General features: G+C 36.9%; 1 protein-coding gene across 1 annotated transcript in view; it reads left to right on the forward strand.

The window, feature by feature from the left end:
* LOC125269796 (myosin-IIIb-like) overlaps positions 1-19,953 on the forward strand; it is a 76,205-nt gene extending 56,252 nt beyond the window's left edge. Inside the window, exons 13-14 of the mRNA XM_048192763.1 lie at positions 1,542-1,729; positions 19,373-19,953. Coding sequence (XP_048048720.1) covers positions 1,542-1,689 — 148 coding nt within the window. The 3' untranslated portion in view covers positions 1,690-1,729; positions 19,373-19,953. The remainder of the gene's footprint in view (positions 1-1,541; positions 1,730-19,372) is intronic.
* Positions 19,954-21,287: the final 1,334 nt, after the last annotated feature.

Here is a 21,287-nt window from a genome sequence, read left to right on the forward strand (position 1 = left end):
GATTAACCGTTTCTCGCGTTTTCTTTTATTTATTTAATATTTTTAACCCCTGTGAAAAACCTTTTTTGTTCTTAGTTTGTTACTTTCGTTTAGTTACACTGTTAAAGAGTAGCAATAAAATAATAAATCATATGTTTTATTAATTTAGCGCCTGTAATATTTAGATGTTTCAGAAACAAGTGCAACTGACTGCACTATAAAAAAGAATTGCTGGTTTAACTTGAAAACGTAAGTTTCCTGGTTGCCTTAAAATTTTGAGTTCATTGAAATTAAAAATTAATACAAGTTAAAACAATGAAGGAGATTGGTTTAATCAACAGAAACTCAAAATATTATGTTATCTGAAACACATTAATTATCTAAGTTGATTTGACAAAAGAAAAAATTTGATAAATCATGAAAATAATTTGTACATTGTGACATGAGTAATTCATGAGGGAGAGAGAGAGATAGTTGAAAGGTCATTAAAGGAAACGAGACAGGCAGCCAATTTATTTTAGTATGTAATTAAGGAATTTGACATGTCCTATTTTTAAAAACTAATTTTTAACAGTATTTTGCTAATTCTTCTGTAATTATTATCCATGCAGTTTTTATGATCTCATATTGGTTGAGAGATTATGCTTAAGTATTTGTACTTAATTAATTTAATTAATTCATTTGCCTCTCAATAGAACCATTTCATTTAACTACTGAGGACACAATAAAAAAAAATAAAAAAACATTCAACTGAGTTGAATTACTATTAAAAATCTGTACTGACACAGGCACAAATTAATTCTTAAACTTATTTAATTTACCACGTGGAGCTCTGTATCTTCTCCCAGAAGGAAGCAATTCATACTGTTAGTACAAATAATGAGATGTATCACTTTTCTTCACCTGGCTAAGTATGCACTGCTCATATAAAAACTGATTTTTCTGGTGTTGTTTCCTCCCTATTATTCTCATTGCTGTCTGTACTCAGTGTATCAACTTCACAGTTAAATTCCCAAACCATTCAGATATACAATGCCCAACAACATATTCTAAAACAGCCTAATAAAACAAAAACACCGTTTTCTTATCAAGCCAATAAAAACACAGCCTACCTAAAAAGAACAATATCTCATATGTGTTAAAAAATAAATAAATAAATAAATAAATAAAACACTTTAAAGAAATGACAACCAGTTACAGCACCTAAAATATACCCTCTTCCTTCTATGTTATACAAGGCATGGCTGGAAATTGTCCCCAACTAGACTAGATTCCCCCCAGTGAATATCGGCCATTTCCACCACTGCAATTAATAAGTTTTAATGTAAAAACTTAAAATGTCCATGTTAGATCCATTAACTTAGCTCCTTATCTCGCCCTTAAAAATGAGACTTTTGTTCTTGTAACCTTATACAGTTAAGCTAATTCAGTTATATTAATTTATATTTTTGACTTGATAGATCCAGTTAATTTAGATAATACATGAAGCATATTTTTACAGTGTATGCTCTGTTTGACTTCATGTGTCTGTGACTCTCTTATATTTCTCTCTCATTGCTCAGGCAAATCAAGCTTCTGGATGGAGAGGATGAATATTATCAATTACTGTCCACAATAGAGTCTGTTCCTGAGGAGGAAGTTTTATCTGGCCCCTCCCCAAACCCTAAGTCTGTCACGCCTACTGCCCCTCCCACTATCTCATCCAGATGAGCTGTGCTCCGCCCACCACTTTGACTCCTGCTGGCAGCTGGTAAGAGCTCCACAGACAGCCAGACCACTGCATCTGTACACAATTAAACACACACTACAAACTTGTTGGCTTTGATACATATTACATCATGATTCTAAGTATTTAAAGGGACAGTTCACCAAAAAATGAAAATTCTGTCATTATTTATTTACCCTCATTTTGATCCAAACCTGTATTAATTTTTCTTCTGAAAATATAAGAAGATATTTTGAGAAATGGTGCAATGTTTCGTTTTGTTTTGTTTTTTTGTCCATACAATGGAACTCAATGGTCACCTGCTTGGTTACATTTCTCAAAATATAGAATGTCATACAGGTGTTGGAACAACATGAGGGTGAGTAAATGATGACAGAATTTTCATTTTTGGGTGAATGACTCCTTTTAAATGCAATAACAATAAGCCATTGTAGGTTGTTCTTTACAATGGTTTTACAATGAATTGGGGTCGCAATTTTGAAGCCCAGAAAAATGCATCCATCCATTATAAAGATAATCCATATGGCTCCAGTGGATTACTAAAGGCCTTCTGAAGTGAAGCGATGGGTTTTTTGTACGAAAAATATCCATATTTTTAACTTCATTTTGTAGTAAAAATTTGCTTCCGGCAGATGGTCTACTCAAATCGACTTATGCCAAAACTTTGTTTACATGTCAGGAACTATATCTTCAAGCGGAATCATCACGAATGACTGAAAAATCATGAATTTGCTTAGTACAATAATGTTTAAATTGAATATAAATGTTTTTTAATGAGAAAATAGTTACAGTTGAATGGGGTTCAGACCCTTTTAGCCTTGAATATGATCACAATAGAGCACAACATGCTTTATTGCTTTATTAGTTTGGCTTCAGACATGGCCCATGCAGTCAGATTTTAGACCTGAACCATCTGTTTTACAAAGATGAGTTACAGGACACTTACCTGGCCACAGAAGATAAGTGATACTTTGTGACGATGGTACCCTTGGCACAGGACTAGTGTCAGTGTCTCTCTCTGTGCTCAAACACAGATAAATGAGTACTACTAAAAAGTAAAGCAAAACGGCTCTTCAGAGAAACCTGTTTCAGTCTTCAGTGACTCCCATCAAGTGCAGCATTACATCCCTTCACACTGCTTTGTTTGTCTCTTTATTTTTGTGCTCTTTTTTCCACCTCTTTCTGTGATTGTAGTGTTGTTTGCTGTGGCAGACTGTCAGATCAGACACGTTTCGCCCTAATACACAAGACAGACAGTGCAGATGTCACATGGCATGAATGAATGAAGAATGTAATGACAGAGCTCACTGAGTTTGGAGACATTGATGTCCTGTGGTGTCATAATAGTCATTCAGGACAAAACAGCAGTTATTTTGCAGAAACCCTTACTTTCTGTTAACTTTCTACCCGTATACGTACAGTGGCCCCAAAAAGTACATGGATACTTAAGACACACTTAAAAAGATTTATGAATTTCTTTGCTTTATCAAAGCAAGTGATATTTATTTTACAAAAAGATATCATGCATATTTTTCGAGAAAACATTGACAAAAATTAGTTTGAAATGAAGAAAAACAATAATGTGACACTTTGCGGTTGTGAAATATTAGTAGATCATTTTAATAGTTAATGTGATTCTCTACACCTGTATAAAACTTCATCCTAAAAGTGTGCATAAACACCACAAAAGCTAGATTTTTCCAGAACCTGTGCAAAATTCCCTTTTTAAAACCCAGTCATAGGAAGATTGTGCATACATGCATCTCCACCTTGTCTCCTCCCTGAAATAACTATATATGGAGCTTACAATGCCTAGTTTTACTATGTATAACATCATCTGCATATCATCTCCATATGCATATGCATTTTCACACATGAACTGGCACCTCTGAGTCCAGACCTTAAAATAATTTCATTGAAAGTCTTTGGGATGTGCTGGAGGAGACAGAGTGCTCACCTCTTGCATTGTCAATACAAGTTCTTGACCAAACATTGATGGACGTCTTGATGAAAATAACATCACAACATGTGTGAAAATGATTCTTCATGCTCCTCCCAAACCATTCTTTCATAGTTTGAGCCTGATGAATCTTGACATTGTCATCCTGGAATATGGCCATGATGTGTTTTCCTACATGGTTGTTTAATAAATTAAAAGCTACACACTCCATCAGTTAGGTTTAAAAGAACTGCTCCCAAACATAAAACATGCTAGAAACATCATAATCTCTGCAATAATGATCCAGTCATAGACTCTTAAGCATTTAAATCCAAACAGCAACTTTTTTTTGGCCTGCCAGTGTGTATTTGTAATGGAAACAGATGGGACTTATTTTTGCAGTGTAAATACAATTGTCTGACTCAGCACAAAACATTTTAAAAATAAAATGTACAAATCTTAGAGTTTCCTTCACAGGAGTTATCATTAGGCTACTGCACATGACATTAACAGCACACCTCTGTACAGCAGTGGTTGTACAGTATTATCATCTGACCTTTTCAAACCAGCCAATGGACCGTTCTACCACTGAACGAAAATGTGCATCAGTGATCATTGTTCTAGCGAGAAATATATTCTCAGAACATGAGTTTGGCAATTTAGTTTAATGAGGAATTATCATGCACCTAGCACTCCTCACTAGCTATGTTTCCATCTAAAGTTGTGAATTTAACTTATGCGCAAAATTGCAATATTGCACAATATTGCAAATAAAAAGAACAAAATTGTCACTTCCTGATACATATCACTAAGAAAAGTAGGAGAAGCCACTGTATATAATAATTTTCATATATAATAAATTATTTGCATCTCAGAGCACGTAGACGAAACACAATTTTATCTTGCTTTCAGAGGCAGATGCTGTTGTTTGGGAACGCAGTCATGTAAGACAGTTCTGGGAGGAATTATACCGAACCACATTGACGACAAACTTCTGAATGATCAAAACAGCATTTCAGATGCTTTGCAACAAGATTTTCCGCTAGTTAGTACAGTTATGCCATCCCATCATGCAAAGTCACGTGATTTTTTTTGATGCGCATCAAGGTTTTCGGTAAATGTGTTTCCATCGTAGTTTATGCACGTTTTCTTATCAAAATCTGCGCATCCACTACAAATATTATAAATATAAATTCATAAAATTTTTGTTTAACTTCTGGATAATGACTTTATGTAATTTGAGTGCTGAACTTCATTGGTATTTTTAATCTAAATGTGTATATCAAAATGAAAACAGAATTTTAAATCATTCTGTTTACTTAATTACTTCACTCCAGTAAAAGAGTGAGTACGCAGCACGGTCTAGAGTGTATGTACGTGTGCACATATTTATGCTAAGTTTATGTTTTATAAATCCCGATATGTGCGTGGAAAATTTTGTAAAAAATTTTGCGCGTACACAACCTTTTTACATCAGTATACATCAGTTGATTAAAATATATTGAGCAAAAATTATGAAGAAAAGTGAAGATAGTGAAGAGAAAAGCACTTTCCTTGATATTTTATATCTATTGCAGACATTTTTAAAGGGTTAGTTCACCCAAAAATTTAAATTATGTCATTAATGACTCACCCTCATGTCGTTCCAAACCTGTAAGACCTCCGTTCATCTTCGGAACACAGTTTAAGATATTTTAGATTTAGTCCGAGAGCTTTCTGTCCCTCCATTGGAAATGTATGTACGGTAGACTGTCCATGTCGATAAAGGTAATAAAAACATCATCAAAGTAGTCCATGTGACATCAGTGGGTTAGTTAGAAGTTTTTGAAGCATCTAAAATACATTTTGGTCCAAAAATAACAAAAACTACGACTTTATTCAGCATTGTATTCTCTTCCGGGTCTTTTGTTCATCTGGGTTCACGACTCGGGTTCAGTGAACCGCAGCGCACTGCTGACGTGTTATCTGGTGTACCAGAGTTTCGTTTACAGTCTGAGGGAGACGCACACTGTATTCAAGCTATTTTTTAAAATGGTGCATAAGTTTGCATGTCGCGGATGTCCTAATCGCCAAAAACAGTGACGTAAAAGTGCATTACCAACGCCGACAGATGAAAGGATTCAATGGAATCAATTCAGTGGAAAGGATTCCAGAAGAGAATACAATGCTGAATAAAGTCGCATTTTTTATTATTTTTGGACCAAAATCTATATAAGATGCTTCAAAAACTTCTAACTAACCCACTGATGTCACATGGACTACTTTGATGATGTTTTTATTACCTTTATGGACATGGACAGTATACTGCACATACATTTTCAATGGAGGGACTGAAAGCTCTCGGACTAAATCTAAAATATCTTAAACTGTGTTCCGAAGATGAACGGAGGTCTTATGGGTTTGGAATGACATGAGGGTGAGTCATTAATGACATGTCATTTTTGGGTGAACTAACCCTTTAAGTGTGATTTCAGTGTCAATATTTTTCTTGAGGCCCACTGTATTTTAAAATAATAAATGAAGATATTTTTATATACAGTATATAAATATTTATTATATGTAAAGTTATAAGGATAATTCAGCCAAAAAAAAAAAAAAAAAAGAATTATCTTTTGAATTATAAGCGTGGAAAAATCAGAGAATAAATGTATTTAGTTTTTAAGTTTTTTTTTTTTTTTTTTTTTTTTTTTTAATGGTCCTTATTGTCTAAACCTACTTTTTTAAGGCCCTATGAACCAAATATCGAACTGCCCTTTTGAATATTATGTGATGTTTAGGGCAGCCCTGCACTCTCAGAGATGGATTTGACCTTATCTCATGGCGTCAGGCAATATCTGCATTTCAAAGCCTCTCATGGTTATGGAAAGTTTGAGGAATACTCTACAATGTCTTTCTTATTTTTGATTCGCATCCTTGATATAATTCTTTCATTAAACACAGTTTATCAAACCAATAATGATACAATCATTAATTTGAATTCTCCTCAAGGAGGCAGATAACATTAGCACATGAAAAGTGATTCTTTGCTTTTGATCCCCCCTCACAGAAACAGAGACAAAAAGACATGAAGAGAGCAAGATAAGACTGTTATGAATGCCTCGCATTTCAAATTGTATTCAACTTTGTTCTTTTAACGTTTTTTTTTTCTATAAATCTTTTATTCAACACCTCCACATTTGTGGACCTGTCGTGATGTCGGTGTAGACGTGAGATTCTTGATGAGAAATTCTGGACAAAACTCTCTCTCAGATGAGAAGGGCCGCACCGAGCACACAAGCCAATTTGTGGCGCTGTTTTTTGAAATTTGCATATCATTTGGTTCATCTGCAGTTGTTGACCCCTCAGGGCCCAGAGGAAAATCTGATCTTTAGTGAAGATGTAGACAGATCTTATTCTCTCAGACTCTCTCCATATCTTTCTGTCTCTCTTTCAATTCCTTTCTGGTCAAAAACAGCCTTATTGGCATGTTTGCCTTATTGGCATTGTCAGGGTTACATTTCAAATGTTTTCAAAGAATGAAATTCAGTGAATAAATATTGCACACATATTTAAACATACACGTAATAGAGGTATTGATGATAAAAAAAATGGATATCAAGTGATATCAGTGTGTTTATGAATGTGCATGTTAACACATGCAGTTGCAGGTCAAGTTATTCTGTCTTCTTTTGGAGGTATGGCCTTGTTTGTCCGTTTATGGTACTTTATATTTGTCTGTACTTGAGCTGTGTGTTTGATGCCAACTGTAACAGTTTATTTTGATTTGATGAAGTTTTTCCTCCAGTTCTGCTGTCAGTCAATTTGATTTGGAGACTCTCATGCCAAACACTCTATGAAGGATTTTTTTTTTCTTTGAAATCCATGAAGCAGATGAAGATTTCGCCTATATTTCAGTTGGTTTGTTAATCAATCACAGTCCACAGAGTGTATGTATCGTATGATGTGTGACATTTTGGTAAGAAGCCAATTTGGCATTTGTTCAATATATTTCTGTCACTAAAAAAGTTGATGAATTTGCTCTTGTATTTTACACAGGTTTACGCGTATCCCATATTAATAATTAGAGTCAAATACACTGCTAAAAAAATTAAAGGAACACTTTGAAAACATCAGATCTCATTGGAGAAAAATATCATGCTAGATATCTATACTGATATGGATTGGGTAATGCGTTATGAACGAAAGGATGTCACAATTGAAATGAAAATTATTAACCTACATAGGACCGAATTCAAAGACACCCCGAAAATCAAAGCTCCTAATGAGACAACGGATGGTGTCCTGGGGTATTTCCTCCCAGATCTGGACCAGGGCATCACTGAGCTCCTGGACAGTCTAAGGTGCAACCTGGCGTTGTCGTATGGACTGAAACATAATGTCCCAGAGATGTTCTATTGGATTTAGGTCAGGCGAGCGTGGGGGCCATTCAATGGTATCAATTCCTTCATCCTCCAGAAACTGCCTGCATCCTCTCACCACATTAGGCGTTCATTGACGTGCACCAGGAGGAACCCAGGACCCACTGCACCAGCGTAGGTTCTGACAGTGGGTCCAAGGATTTCATCCCGATACCTAATGGCAGTCAGGGTGCCACTGTCTAGCCTGTAGAGGTCTGTGCGTCTCTCCATGGATTTGCCTCCCCAGACCATCACTGACCCACCACCAAACCGGTCATGCTGAACGATGTTACAGGCAGCATAACGTTCTCCACTGCTTCTCCAGAGCTGTTCACATCTGCCACGTGCTCAGGGTGAACCTGCTCTCATCTGTGAAAAGCACAGGGCACCAGTGGTGGACCTGCCAATTCTGGTGTTCAATGGCAAATGCCAATCGAGCTCCACGATGCCGGGCAGTGAGCACAGGGCCCACTAGAGGACGTCGTGCCTTCAGGCCACCCTCATGAAGTCTGTTTCTGATTGTTTGGTCAGAGACATTCACACCAGTGGCCTGCTGGAGGTCATTTTGTAGAGCTCTGGCAGTGCTCATCCTGTTCCTCCTTGCACAAAGGAGCAGATACCGGTCCTGCTGATGGGCTATGGACCTTCTACAGCCCTGTCCCGCTCTCCTAGAGTAACTGCCTGTCTCCTGGAATCTCCTCCATGCTCTTGAGACTGTGCTGGGAGACACAGCAAACCTTCTGGCAAAGGCACGTATTGATGTGCCATCCTGGAGGAGTTGGACTGCCTGTGTAACCTCTGTAGGGTCCAGGTATCGCCTCATGCTACCAGTAATGACACTGACCCTAGCTAAATGCAAAACTAGTGAAAAACAGTCAGAGAAGATGAGTAGGTGAAAAAATGTCTGTGGCCTCACCTGTAAAACCATTCCTGTTATGGGGGTCGTCTCACTGTTACCCATCTAGTGCACCTGTTGTTAATTTCATTAACACCAAAGCAGCTGAAACTGATTAACAACCCCCTCTGCTACTTGACTGACCAGATCAATATCCCAGGAGTTTAACTGACTTGATGCTTTTCTCTGATTAAAAAGTGTTCCTTTAATTTTTTTGAGCAGTGTACTATGTTTGAGTAATGAAACATTGCTCTCAGATGCTGGGAAATATGCTTGTCCTGAAGAGATGAATTTGAGAATGGCTGATCTAAATTTGCAACATTTTTGCCATGCAGATTCAGGTGCATATTTTGTTATAGAAGAGGTTATAGAAATTGGTTTTCCAGTTATCTAAATGTTCATGGTGATGTTTGTTTAGTGTGGTCCAGTTTCCAGTTCATTTTTGTAAGTGTCTTGATGTGGATCTGTTTTTCATCCTCAGAGCATTCTGACAGAAGTGAGAAAGTCCTCTGTGTTTCTTATTAGGTTCTCATCTCTTTCCTTTTACATGCGTTATAAAGCAGTTTCTCACTGAACTAGTAACTTTTCTGTTATTTTTAGGTTATAGATGGGTACACAAATAGTTACAAAAGCTGTCACTGGAATGGTACCAGACGGTACCCTTTAAAAAGGTTGTAATACACCATTTATATACTAATATGTATGCTTTGGTACTAATATGTACCTTTGAGATACTAATATGAACTCTTTAGGTACAAAGGAATAACTTTTGAAATGCTATCTCCCTAGTGACAGATTTTGTACCTTTTTTCTGACAGTATAGGCTCAAGAGGCTTTCAGAAATTGCAGAGTTTGTGACATATTTGGAAAACAATTTAAAGACAAATATTACTGTGAGTCATTTTCTAGCGGGCACATTATGCACACTTCTGTGAATGTGTTGTGGACATGAGTGCTTTCCCATGTATTACAGTAAATAAAGAACCGCTATGTTCATAAATAGACTACACTTACTCACAGCTTCCATATGTCTCATAACAAAGGTTAGTCAGACTTTGGTTTTAGAATTAATTTTTATGTTTAACCGAAAGTGTCAATTTAATACTCAATTTCAACATCTAAAACACTGAATTAAAATGAACCGATTACCAAAATGACTTAAAGGCCCACTGAAGTGCCTTGAAATGTGCAGCGTTATTCAGTGTGTTGACGTAATTTCCCCTGAAACAGGAAGGCGGGGCAGGACATATCGAGCAGCTCCTCCCCTTTTTTAAATAGCCAAAAGTGTTTAATTTATATCACAGCTCGGAAAAATCTGTATTTGACAGCTTACGACAGCCACAGTCTAATAGATTCCCCCTTTATATTCATAGATTCATTTAGTAATATGAATCTGTTACTAAAGCAAAACAGTGATCATAATCATGCTGAGGATGTGTAGTTTGAAAAGTGTGTAATTTATGTTGGTGCATGGTACCGGTGTTATCTCTTCTACTTTTCAGTGTTGTTTCTAATGCAGAGTACATTTCTCCTCCTAATCTCCTCCAAATATTGCTTTAAAATATAGCATTCTGTGCAGAATTCAAATGGGTCCGATATGTTTTGTGGTCTGCGCCGTCTCGCGCATCTGATCCGCTCTGTGCTATCGCGTCTTTGGACCAGAGCAGACTGTGTGCTGTGTGCTGACACCAATGTGAAACCAGACTTCATTAACCCAATGGAAAGCATATTTACACTATTCGAATTGATCCCTATTCCCTATATTGTGCACTATGTGCCATTCACCATATATAGAAAATAGTAATTGTGTGAACAAGTGACCGATTTTAGCTGCAGCTACAGCATCTATTTGTAGGGGGTGGGACGCTTCAGATTCGAGAGAGCATTTGATTGGACAGAAAATCTGATGAGAAGCTGAAGTGCAGCGTGATGTCATCAATTCTATTGATCCATATTGGTGAAAATGAGAGACTGTAAGTTTTTTGAAGGCTTATTTCTTCTAAATGCGAAATTTGCCATTGTTTTGGAGCACACTAGCTTATAGATAACCTTAAAGGGTTAGTTCACCCAAAATGAAAATTTCTGTCATTTATTACTCACCCTCATGTCGTATTAAACCCGTAAGACTTTTGTTCATCTTCGGAACACAAATTAAGATATTTTTGATGAAATCGGAGAGTTGTCTGATCCCCCATAGACAGCAACGCTACCACTTTCAAGGCCCAGAAAGGGAGTAAAGACATTGTTAAAATTGTCCATGTGACTACAGTGGTTTAACCTTAATGTTATGAAGCGACGAAAATACTTTTTGTGTGCAAAAAAAAAAAAAAGGCTTTATTCAACAATTTCTTCTCTTCCGTGTCAGTCTCCTATGCTGTTCACGTGAGCACTGCGGCGCATGCGTGTGACGCTGACGCATGAGTCTGCATTCTGACGTAGAACCCGGAAGCGCTGCACTGTGTTTATAACGTGAAAAACATCAGAGACTGACACGGAAGAGAAGAAATTGTTGAATAAAGTTGTTATTTTTGTTTTGTTTCCTTTTTGGGGGGGCACAAAAAGTATCCTCGTTGCTTCATAAAATTAATGTTGAACCACTGTAGTCACATGGACAATTTTATCAATATTTTTACTGCCTTTCTGGGCCTTGAAAGTGGTAATAGCATTGCTGTCTATGGGGATCAGAAAGCTCTCGCTTTTCATCAAAAAATATCTTAATTTGTGTTCTGAAGGTGAACGAAGGTCTTACGCTTTTGGAGCGACATGAGGGTGAGCAATTAATGAATGAATTTTCATTTTTGGGTGAACTAACCCTATGTGTTGCTATAAGGCTAACATATTCATACTAAAAGCCAAAAAACTTCAATTATGATTTCATGTGGACTTTAAAGTGTAATTTCGAATGACAGTAATGCTTAAGCCAGCAGACAGAGGCAATATAGATAAATGATCATCACAAAGTTCTGTCAATAGCAAATTTGCTTTGTGTTTGTCAGTGTTTGTGTGTCAGCTTGTGCATACTGACTAGTTCTTGTTCTAATCATAGCTGGCCGTGTCCAGTTTTCTTGCGCTTGGATGAGACGGTAATGAGAATATTCTGCGAGCATTATTCCCCGTCTGAGAATATTTAGTTCCTCTGAAAAGCGCCGGCTGAAATAGGTCACTCTAACACCCGCGAGTGCCTCTTTAAAGAACATCGAATCCATTAAGAGAGATCTTGTTCCCTAGATTATTTTGGCCCTGTTTTGCCATGGAAATCAATTTTGAACAAGCTCTCTAGTTTTTGTGCTTGCGAGAAGCCTCTGAAGTTTGCCTTCACGGTGGGGACTGTTCTTCAGTAGACATCCTCAGTTAACTAAGACAATATAAAACCCAAGAAATGGCATGAAGTTTAATAATCAGAAGTATTTCACCAAGCTGTGATTGTCCAACAATCACTGATCTTGTGTCAGAAGCTCAGTGTTGGCCCTGCACCTGTGCTCTTTAATATCTCAATAACTCTCCATAAAACCAGGACAGCCTATTCTTTGCACTCATTAAAGCACCCTCTGCATCTGGAGCGCCCGACGATCTCTTTTAATGTGGTCTGCACACCGCCGAAGAGTTTTCCCCCTCGGTTTTAACTGTTTGTTCTAGACCGTGTGTTTTCTTTCCCAAGTATGCGGAGCAATGTGGCACCTTTCAGATATTCTGCAGCCGTAATCTTTAGATAGAGGAGTATTTATTGTCAGACAGCACACTCTCTCATACTAATAGACAGGGTGGACTTCAAAGGGGGAACACAAATAGACTGGCATTGTCCTGTCTCTATATCCTCTAGAGTTCAAAGGAAGAGTTTTGAATAGCAGTGTTTCCAAAGCCTCTCTTTCAAACCTGCTGGGATGTAAAGCAGGTAACCTGCTATTGATACACAAGAACACACACTCCCGCACTCGCATATATGTTCATTTGCTAGTAAACGCTTCCCGCGAGCCGCATCTCGTAATCGCGCCGGGATAATAAAGCTGGGAATGAAAGTAAACACTTTATTTTGCCGTCTTTGCTTGCCGCCTCTCCGAATAAACAGGTACTTTAGGATATTTGCAGATTAGCACTGCGATGCTTTTACGCTGACTGATGTGTGACAGACAGACAGGCATAAGAGCCAAACAGATGTCGGGTACAGGAGTGGGCGCCCTCCCTAAAGACTGATTTAATGAAGAACCACGGAAAGAGAGAGGGTTACGAGGAGAAAGACAGAAGGAGAGAGCGAGCTAGCGTAAGATGTAGAAAGAGAAGGGCTGAGAGGGGGAGAAGGAGATAAAAGAGTGAGTGGAGTACGCACATCAAAGACTTGCTAATGATGGTGGATGCCATTAGGGCTTGTAGTGGCCTTTGTTTCGGCTTCCTAACACCTGCAATTTGTTGAGGGCTTTCTATGCCCCGCTGAATTACCCACATTTGCATGAGCACTGAGTGAATACCGAAGGGATAAAAGTGGGAGATTTTACCCCGCTGCATTTGGACTTGAATGTGCCCAAATCTTGCCAGTGTTCGTCATCTGTCTCTGTAGTGACTGAGCTATTAGCTCAACTGTGTCTGAAAGATTTAAGATTTACCAAACAAGTCTATACTTTGACAAATCGATTTCCGTGAACTTAAGTGTGTTTCCTCAACTACGGGCGCTTTTATGTTCCAGGATGAGTTTTTTTCAGATTTCTAACTTTTTTTGGAAGCTTTTCACTTTGGCTTCCCTTTTTATTTTTGCTGCATTGCAAATGGCTTATTATTTTTGCTCCTAAAATATAAAATTCATAAAAATATCATTTTTTTATTGGTAAAACTATGATAAACCTAAACAGACAAACAATAAACATAAACCATTTAAATATTTGTTACCTTATACAGTTCAAAAAGTTTTTGAAGTCTTTTACACTCTCCAAGGCTGCATTTATTTGATCAAAAATACAGTAATATTGTGAAATATTATTGCAATATAAAATAGCTGTTTTCTGTGTGAATATATATTAAAATGTAATTTATTTCTGTGATAAAAAAACAGAATTTTCAGCATCATTACTCCAGTCTTTAGTGTCACATGATCCTTCAGAAATCATTCTAATATGCTGATTTGATGCTCAAGAAACATTTCTGATTATTATCAATGTTGAAAACTGCTTTACATTTTTGTGGAAACATTTTTCATATATTTTTAATGAATAAAAAAATTTAAAAGAACAGCATTTATTTGAAATAGAATTTTTTTTGTAACATTATAAATGTCTTTACTGTCACATTTGGTCAACTATATGTAATTTTTAATTGTAGTTTATGTAAAAATGACTTATATCAGATTTTGCACAAATTAGCAATCAGACCAACAAATGACCAATCAGACTTACTCCTTTACCAAGGAGACTCAATAAATGTGAAAAAAAAAAAAAAAAGTTTTTTTCACCAGAGAATGCTATTAAAGCACAATAAGTGATTTGACATGTGACAAGTCAGTAAGACAGATTTCTCCTGTTATGTATGTAAATCTACATTTAGACACTGATTAGACTAAAGAGAGACTGATTTCACAGAGAGACTGTGAAAAGTGTTAAGTGAGTTTATGTTTCAAAAAAGTGCCCATAGTTGGAGAAACAACTTTCAACGTGAAAATGCTGAATTCTGTAATCATGGGGTATGAGCTGAACACTATCCCGCACACGGCCATATGGAAGCGCGTGTAGCCCATATCTCCTGAAAATGAGCTAAAGTTTCTTTCCTCCGGGGCTTGGAGGTCTGGGGAAAATCAGAGCATGAAATTGCGATTAGCCCCTGTTGTTTCTGCAGACCAGGAATAGGCTACAGGACTTGGCATGGCCGAAGGTGTAACCTGTTTTGTTTGGCCTTGCTGAAGCCCTCCCAGATGGTGCTCGCAGCTGCCACTGAGTAAACGCAAGGAGGGTGAGTGGTGAGAGAGATGGCCAGGACTGTTTACATTCAGGAGGCAAAACAACAAATCGGCAAGCAATGGAAAGAGACTCAGTGTAGACTTTCTTGCGGCTCATCTCTTTTACCGACTGTGGAATTAATTGACCTATTTCAGCTTGAACCATTAGCTTCCCTACACTAAGTGTTTCCTGTTTATCAGAATATGAGTTCTGGCATCATAACAAAAAGATCTGTAAGGATATACAGTACTGGTCTAAAGTTTGATTTCTGAAGGATCATGTGACACTTAAGCGTGGAATAATTATGCTGAAAATTCAGCTTTGATCACAGGAATAAATTACATTTTAAAATTTATTACAACAGAAACCAGTTAATTTAAATTGAAATAATATTACACAGTGTTACTGTTTTTATTGTATTTTTGATCAAATAAATGCAGCCTTGGTGAGATTAATAGACTACTTTCAAAAACATAAAAAAAAAAACCTTAATGTTTCCAAACTTTTGAGTGATACTGTAAAGAAACGAGTGCTTGAATCAGTTTTATTTTAGTATTATTGAGATACTATTGTAGTTTTTATTAATATATTTTGAATTGGTTTTCATTTTAATTTTACTTAAAGTTGTAGTAATTGTGTTTAGTTTTAGTTATGTTAGTACATCAAGTTAGACTCAATAAAATGGAGAAATGTTTCCTTGGCAACTAGCTGAAATAAAATAAGTTTAATTTTTTGTTAAAATTATATTTTATTTCAGTTATCGTTTATTTTATTTTGAGTAACAAAATATTTTTTTAAGGTTTTAGGTTTAGTCTCAGTTAACTATACTACCCTACCCTACCCTATACTAACCTACCCATAACTAATGGGATATAATATAATCACTACATTATAACTTAAGGCTGCATGTCCACCAAGCATTTTTTCCTGATGCCAGCATATTTTTTCAGTTGTTTCAGTGGGAAAGCTGTGTATTTACAAACACCATCAGCGTGACAAGGCGATGAGTGTCTATTTCACACTGAGCGCTTGGCGTTTTTTTTTTTTTTTTTTTTTTTTTGGGACGCCAAGAGTTGACAAATTTTCAAGTTTGGGTAAAACGCAGCACTCATCACTGTCACTTTTCACCCAATGAGCCAATCACAATGGAGGAGGGGAGGGACAAACACTACATCGACCAATCATGCAAACACCACATCCTGCTTGTACGACAACAGTCGACAAAAACAAGCACAACAACAGAACAAAAGCCACGTTTCGACCACAGGAACCAGGGTCTAAATGAAGTTCTGGGTAAAAATTTCCCCCTCAGAAAGTCCCTGCTTATGAGGTAGTACTTTTTCTAAGTTCAGGAACTTTTGGGGGTGGGACTTGGGCACTGTACATGCTGACTGGTTGAGTTCAAGCAGCATTTTGATTGGTTGACTCCACGCAGCTTTTATTTCAACCACCATTTTTAAAAGTCTGTTGCGGTGCGTGCAGTAAGAGTTGCTTGCTTTCAAATTAACAATGGAGTTTAAAAATTATGGCCGATGGACCGACGAGGTTCAGGCTTTATTAAGCTTATATGCGGAGGACAAAATCCAGCGGGAACTGGAAATTCGCACGCAGTCCTACATCACTGGATTAATTTGCCTAATCTTCACGGTTCTTCAGACTCTGATGGAAACGTAGACAGCAACAGGTCTGGGGGAAAAAAGTTCCTGGGACAAATTGTTCCAGGTAATTTAGGTGGAAACAAGGCTAAAGTCATTTAAAACATGGGTCAGAGCAAGTACTTTACATTGTGTTGTATCTGCGAAATCAGATACTAGTAACATCTCAACTGAATATAAAAACGTTGCACCTCTGAAGTGCTCTCAAGCACCCACAGCTTGCCATTTTCACCTGGATAAATAGGCTTTGGTGGACACACAATGCACTAAAATGCTAAACTAACCTTGATCTCTCTAATATCTCAATCGTGACTCGAACAGATGAAATGAAAATCAAATGAAGTCTTTGAAGTGTTTGTGAAATATCGAATTCTTCCAAGACCAAATGATCTTAGCTGCCTTCTACATTTACTTTATAGCTCTATTATTGTATGTATGTCACTATTGACACATTTGAGTCTATATGCATTGCACATATGCATTTTCATATATGCATTTCAGGAGAAACATTTGCGATAAAATTGATTCTTAAGCACAGCTATAAGAACTCAATTAAGTCTCTTGAGCTCTGAGCAATACTTTGTTCTCTGGGATTTGTGGATTTTGCAGCTTTATTTTCCATCATTCAGTGGTTTGAACAATATCTCTAATTCCCTAATTTGGCCTACCATTGTTAAATGTTAATTTGCCTACAAAATTGTTTGTTGTTGCAAGTATAGTGAAATCTGAATGTTAATTATCTCGTTCTCTGCACTCAAACTGAAATGTTTGATTAATTCTGCAACAAAAAGAGCCTCAATTGTCCCAAGGACAAATATCTGCACAGAACTTCAAACCCTGTCGGACTGAATCTAAAATTAGTAAATATCCATGAACTAGATGTTCTGGCCCCTCTGCATAATCCAGAACCTCTGATCACGCTCAAGGAAGCCAGACGTGACCCCAACAATTATCATGGGCCGGCGGAAACAGAGCGGGTCAGAGTTGCGTTGCCACACACAGCGGCGAACGGCTGTTTAAGGGCCAACTTCTACCTCATCTCCTGACCCGAGGCCCGTCAGCACACCGCGCCAGCCTGAGCACAGGCAACAGTATCAGATTTCAGGGGAAAATGTTAGAAATTAGCAAGAGCAGAGTCAGGCTACACAGCGTTGAGGGCAGAACACAATGGCAGCTTTCTGTCAGGGAGAAACTTCAAAGGGCCGCTGAGTGACTACTCTGAGTTGGACTTTGTTGTAGATCACTGAGGAAATTCACAGATGTTTTCTCATACGAGACACCATTACAGAGGCTCTCGTACCCGGTAGCCCCAAGCATTTCTCTGCCTTTCCATCTCTCCTGCTCTTGTGTGTGAGACAGATGTGGAACCCCTTTTTTCTTTTTTAGACTTTTTTACTTATTTTCTGCTGCTGTCTGTCCAAAGAACATGAAAAGCTAGACGCGGTTCTGACCTGTCCGAAGAAAATGAAGAAACTCACTGTTGACACTTCTATCAAAAACTCTCAGACCATGCTGTGATCCTGTCAAAAAACATCGCTTAAAGTTGTGTCACCACTAAGCTTCTGTAGATTAGACTGATATTTTACAATATTTACTTAATATGATTAAAGCTCTCCAATTAACCCTTTAAAGCCTACTGTTTCTTGGGCCTCTAAATTATCAACATGATCAAAACTTTGCAGAAAAACCTGTTGCACACAATCTACCACATCCCTTCTGTCATCCGATTGTTAGTTTATACTTTTTATCAAGTAAAATACCTTACAGTATAATTCTATAATTCTCCCCCTTCACATTGCATCTTTTTACTGTGAAATCCTTGCTGATTTTTTATTAGTTAAATATAAGAATAACTGGTAACACTTCACAGTAAGAACTCATTTGTTAACATTAATTAATGTATTAACTAACATGAACAGTGAGCAATATATTTCTTTTACATTTTTTAGTCTCTTAAAGTTAGTTAATAAAAATGCTGTTGTTCATTGTTCATGTTAGTTCACAGTGCATTAAATAATGTTAGCATTTGATTTTAAAAATGTATTAGTAAATGTAGAAATTAACATTAATTAAGTATTGTTGAACTAATGTTAGCAAATGAAGCCTTATTATAAAGTATTACCGAATAACTTTTATATTGTTAGTAATATGTCAAGATGAACACTTAACTGGACTGAAACAACTTAGGTTTACTTGATTATCCATATATGTTGAGATTGCCATACTGTTATAAAGATCTCATTGATTTACTTTACAAGTATCAGAACGTCATCTTACTTTTTGGCCATATAAATATCAGTAACTTCACCAAATTGCATATTTTTGCACAGTTTGGGCCTCTGAACAGAACTGAGGTGTTGTTTTCCTCATCAAATATGATGCTCAACAAAAAAACACATGTGCAAACTTTTTAAAAAAATGTTGGTCACACTTTAGTTTAGGGTCCAATTCTCGCTATGAACTAGTTGCTTTTAGCATGCATATTACTAGGATATTGTCTGTCTATTAGTACTTATAAATCACATAGTAATGCTTTACTCTGAATGTCCATATTCTACATCCCATAATCCGACCCAATACCTAAACTTAACAACTACCTTACTAACTATTAATAAGCAGTAATTAGGAGTTTGTTAAGGCAAAATTCGTAGTTAATAGTTAATAGTGAGAATTGGACCCTAGCCTAAAGTGTGACCAGAATGTTTTTAATATTTTGTCTAAAAGTTTGATAAACCATTTTTTTAAAACATTTTTTTTTATCTTGCTATTATTTAAAATCAGGCTTTTCAGGGTTAAATGTGAGAATTTACGTTTTATGTAACTGCTAAAATCTAATCACCTTCTTTTTTTTCTTCTTTTACAGATGACCTTTTCCAGTCTTTTGCTACAAAATGTGCTGTACATACAAAATAATGAGGGATCATTATTTATGTGTGCATTATTTTCTCAGTATTTGCATTTATGTATTTATTATTAAAGGAAAAAGTGCTATTTATCAATTTTCTTAGAATAAAAAGGAAAAATACATGGTTAATTAAATAAGGACTCTCAAAGGCAGCCTGTTGAACTGTTCATATTTAAAATAATATGTTGCCAAACAACATGATTAGATGAGTGATGGCTGACTCACTGTGCTGCTTTTATTTCTTCTTTTTTTATAAGACTGTTTGGTCTGAGCTGTTTATGAGCGACTGAACATAGAACAAGTACATTCTTATTCTCTGCATCACTCATTGTAGTGTTGATATTATAAAACTACCTTTTCTGGTCATAGATTCATTCCATATATACAGTATAGTTTAAAAATAAGTAACACGTCTGTGAATGGCGAGTTTGTGAGTTTGGGTGAAGTTTCAGCCTTGTACAGTGTTAGTGTCTCTCAATCCAATCTCAGCAGCTGTTTTGTATTCTAATCTGTCTGAGAAATAAAGTCAACAAAATCAAGTTTGCACGTTTGTCATTTACTGTGTGCTGCTACTCTTTTGCATGCACTGTATAACCTGAATTAAGGTTACCAAAATTTGTGGTGGTTGTTAACCTGTCTGGACCCAGGAATATGCTCATAAAGAGAGGTTATAAATATATACAGTATACACCTTATAATTGGAGGTGACGGTTAAGAAGAACAAACAGAATTGTGTCCCCTTGCAATTCTCTCTGGACTGCAGGAAAACTGAGATCTCCTCCCAGTGGGAATCCCCCTCCTTCCCCCTATTACTATGTGAGAAACCTTAATCCCATCAAAAGAGCTGATCTGCTTCAACATCAAGCACTCCAAAACTGCTCGAAAGGGACAGTTTAAAAAGTCATAGATTAGAGGCATCTCTCTGTGGGTGTTTACTTGTCTTGTTTTTATTTAGTCTACCGCTCACATTTGAAGCTGCTCTGATATGACAGTTTACTTGCCTGCAAAACTTTGAAACTTCTAAACTTATCCTACTTTAGAGCACTCTTCGTTTTAGCACTCATTTATGATGCTTAGTGCCTGATTCCTGCAATATTTGTGGAGGCGTCACGTGTGTTGGAGACTGGGTTGCATTGAAGGCTTGACTGGTTCAGGGGGGAGCAGAGGGAGGAGAACTGGAAAACGTTCAGACTTTCTCAAAGACTGGATCTCCTCCTCTCGCCAGCCTGCGAATCACACAACTAAGACATCATCATCGTTATCATGTCACCGCCACACCTTGATGCGTCAACGTTGACTTGTTCTTTACTAAATAATTTGTCATTTCAACTATGAAAACAAAAAGAAAGCTCTTGTTCTTTAATCACAATCATTTAGTGCAGACAAAGGCAAAGTGATTTGAGAGGCGTTCTGTTGACTTCTGTGCCAGAAACAACCTGATCTTATTTTAATTATTTGTTAAAAACCCTCTGTGGGAAAATGTGTTGTCTCTTTTTGTTGCCATTAGTCATGTGTTTAACCCTCTGGTGCTGTTGGGACTTTTTGACCAAAAAATTTTACGTTTTGTTTTTTTAGAATTTTTTACTTCTTTGGAATGGTACAAAACTTGGTAAAGGTTTTGGCACTTGCTGTGTGAACACACAAAAAAATCATGGACATGATTCAAAAAGGTTAAATGGTCCTAAAAAAACAGCCGCAGTTGTATTGTTCGCAGTCAAAAATGAGCGCACTGAAAATGAATGGGAGACAAATATCATCTAGTGGAAACGTTTGGTACTGCGCACAAACAAAATCTTACTGAAAGCTCTTTTTTTTTTTGAGATATCAACCTCAAATTTGGAACACAGCTTTTTTAGATTCATGGCTTTGATTT

The sequence above is a fragment of the Megalobrama amblycephala genome, linkage group LG6 (assembly GCF_018812025.1).
Source record: "Megalobrama amblycephala isolate DHTTF-2021 linkage group LG6, ASM1881202v1, whole genome shotgun sequence".
Lineage (NCBI taxonomy): Eukaryota > Metazoa > Chordata > Actinopteri > Cypriniformes > Xenocyprididae > Megalobrama > Megalobrama amblycephala.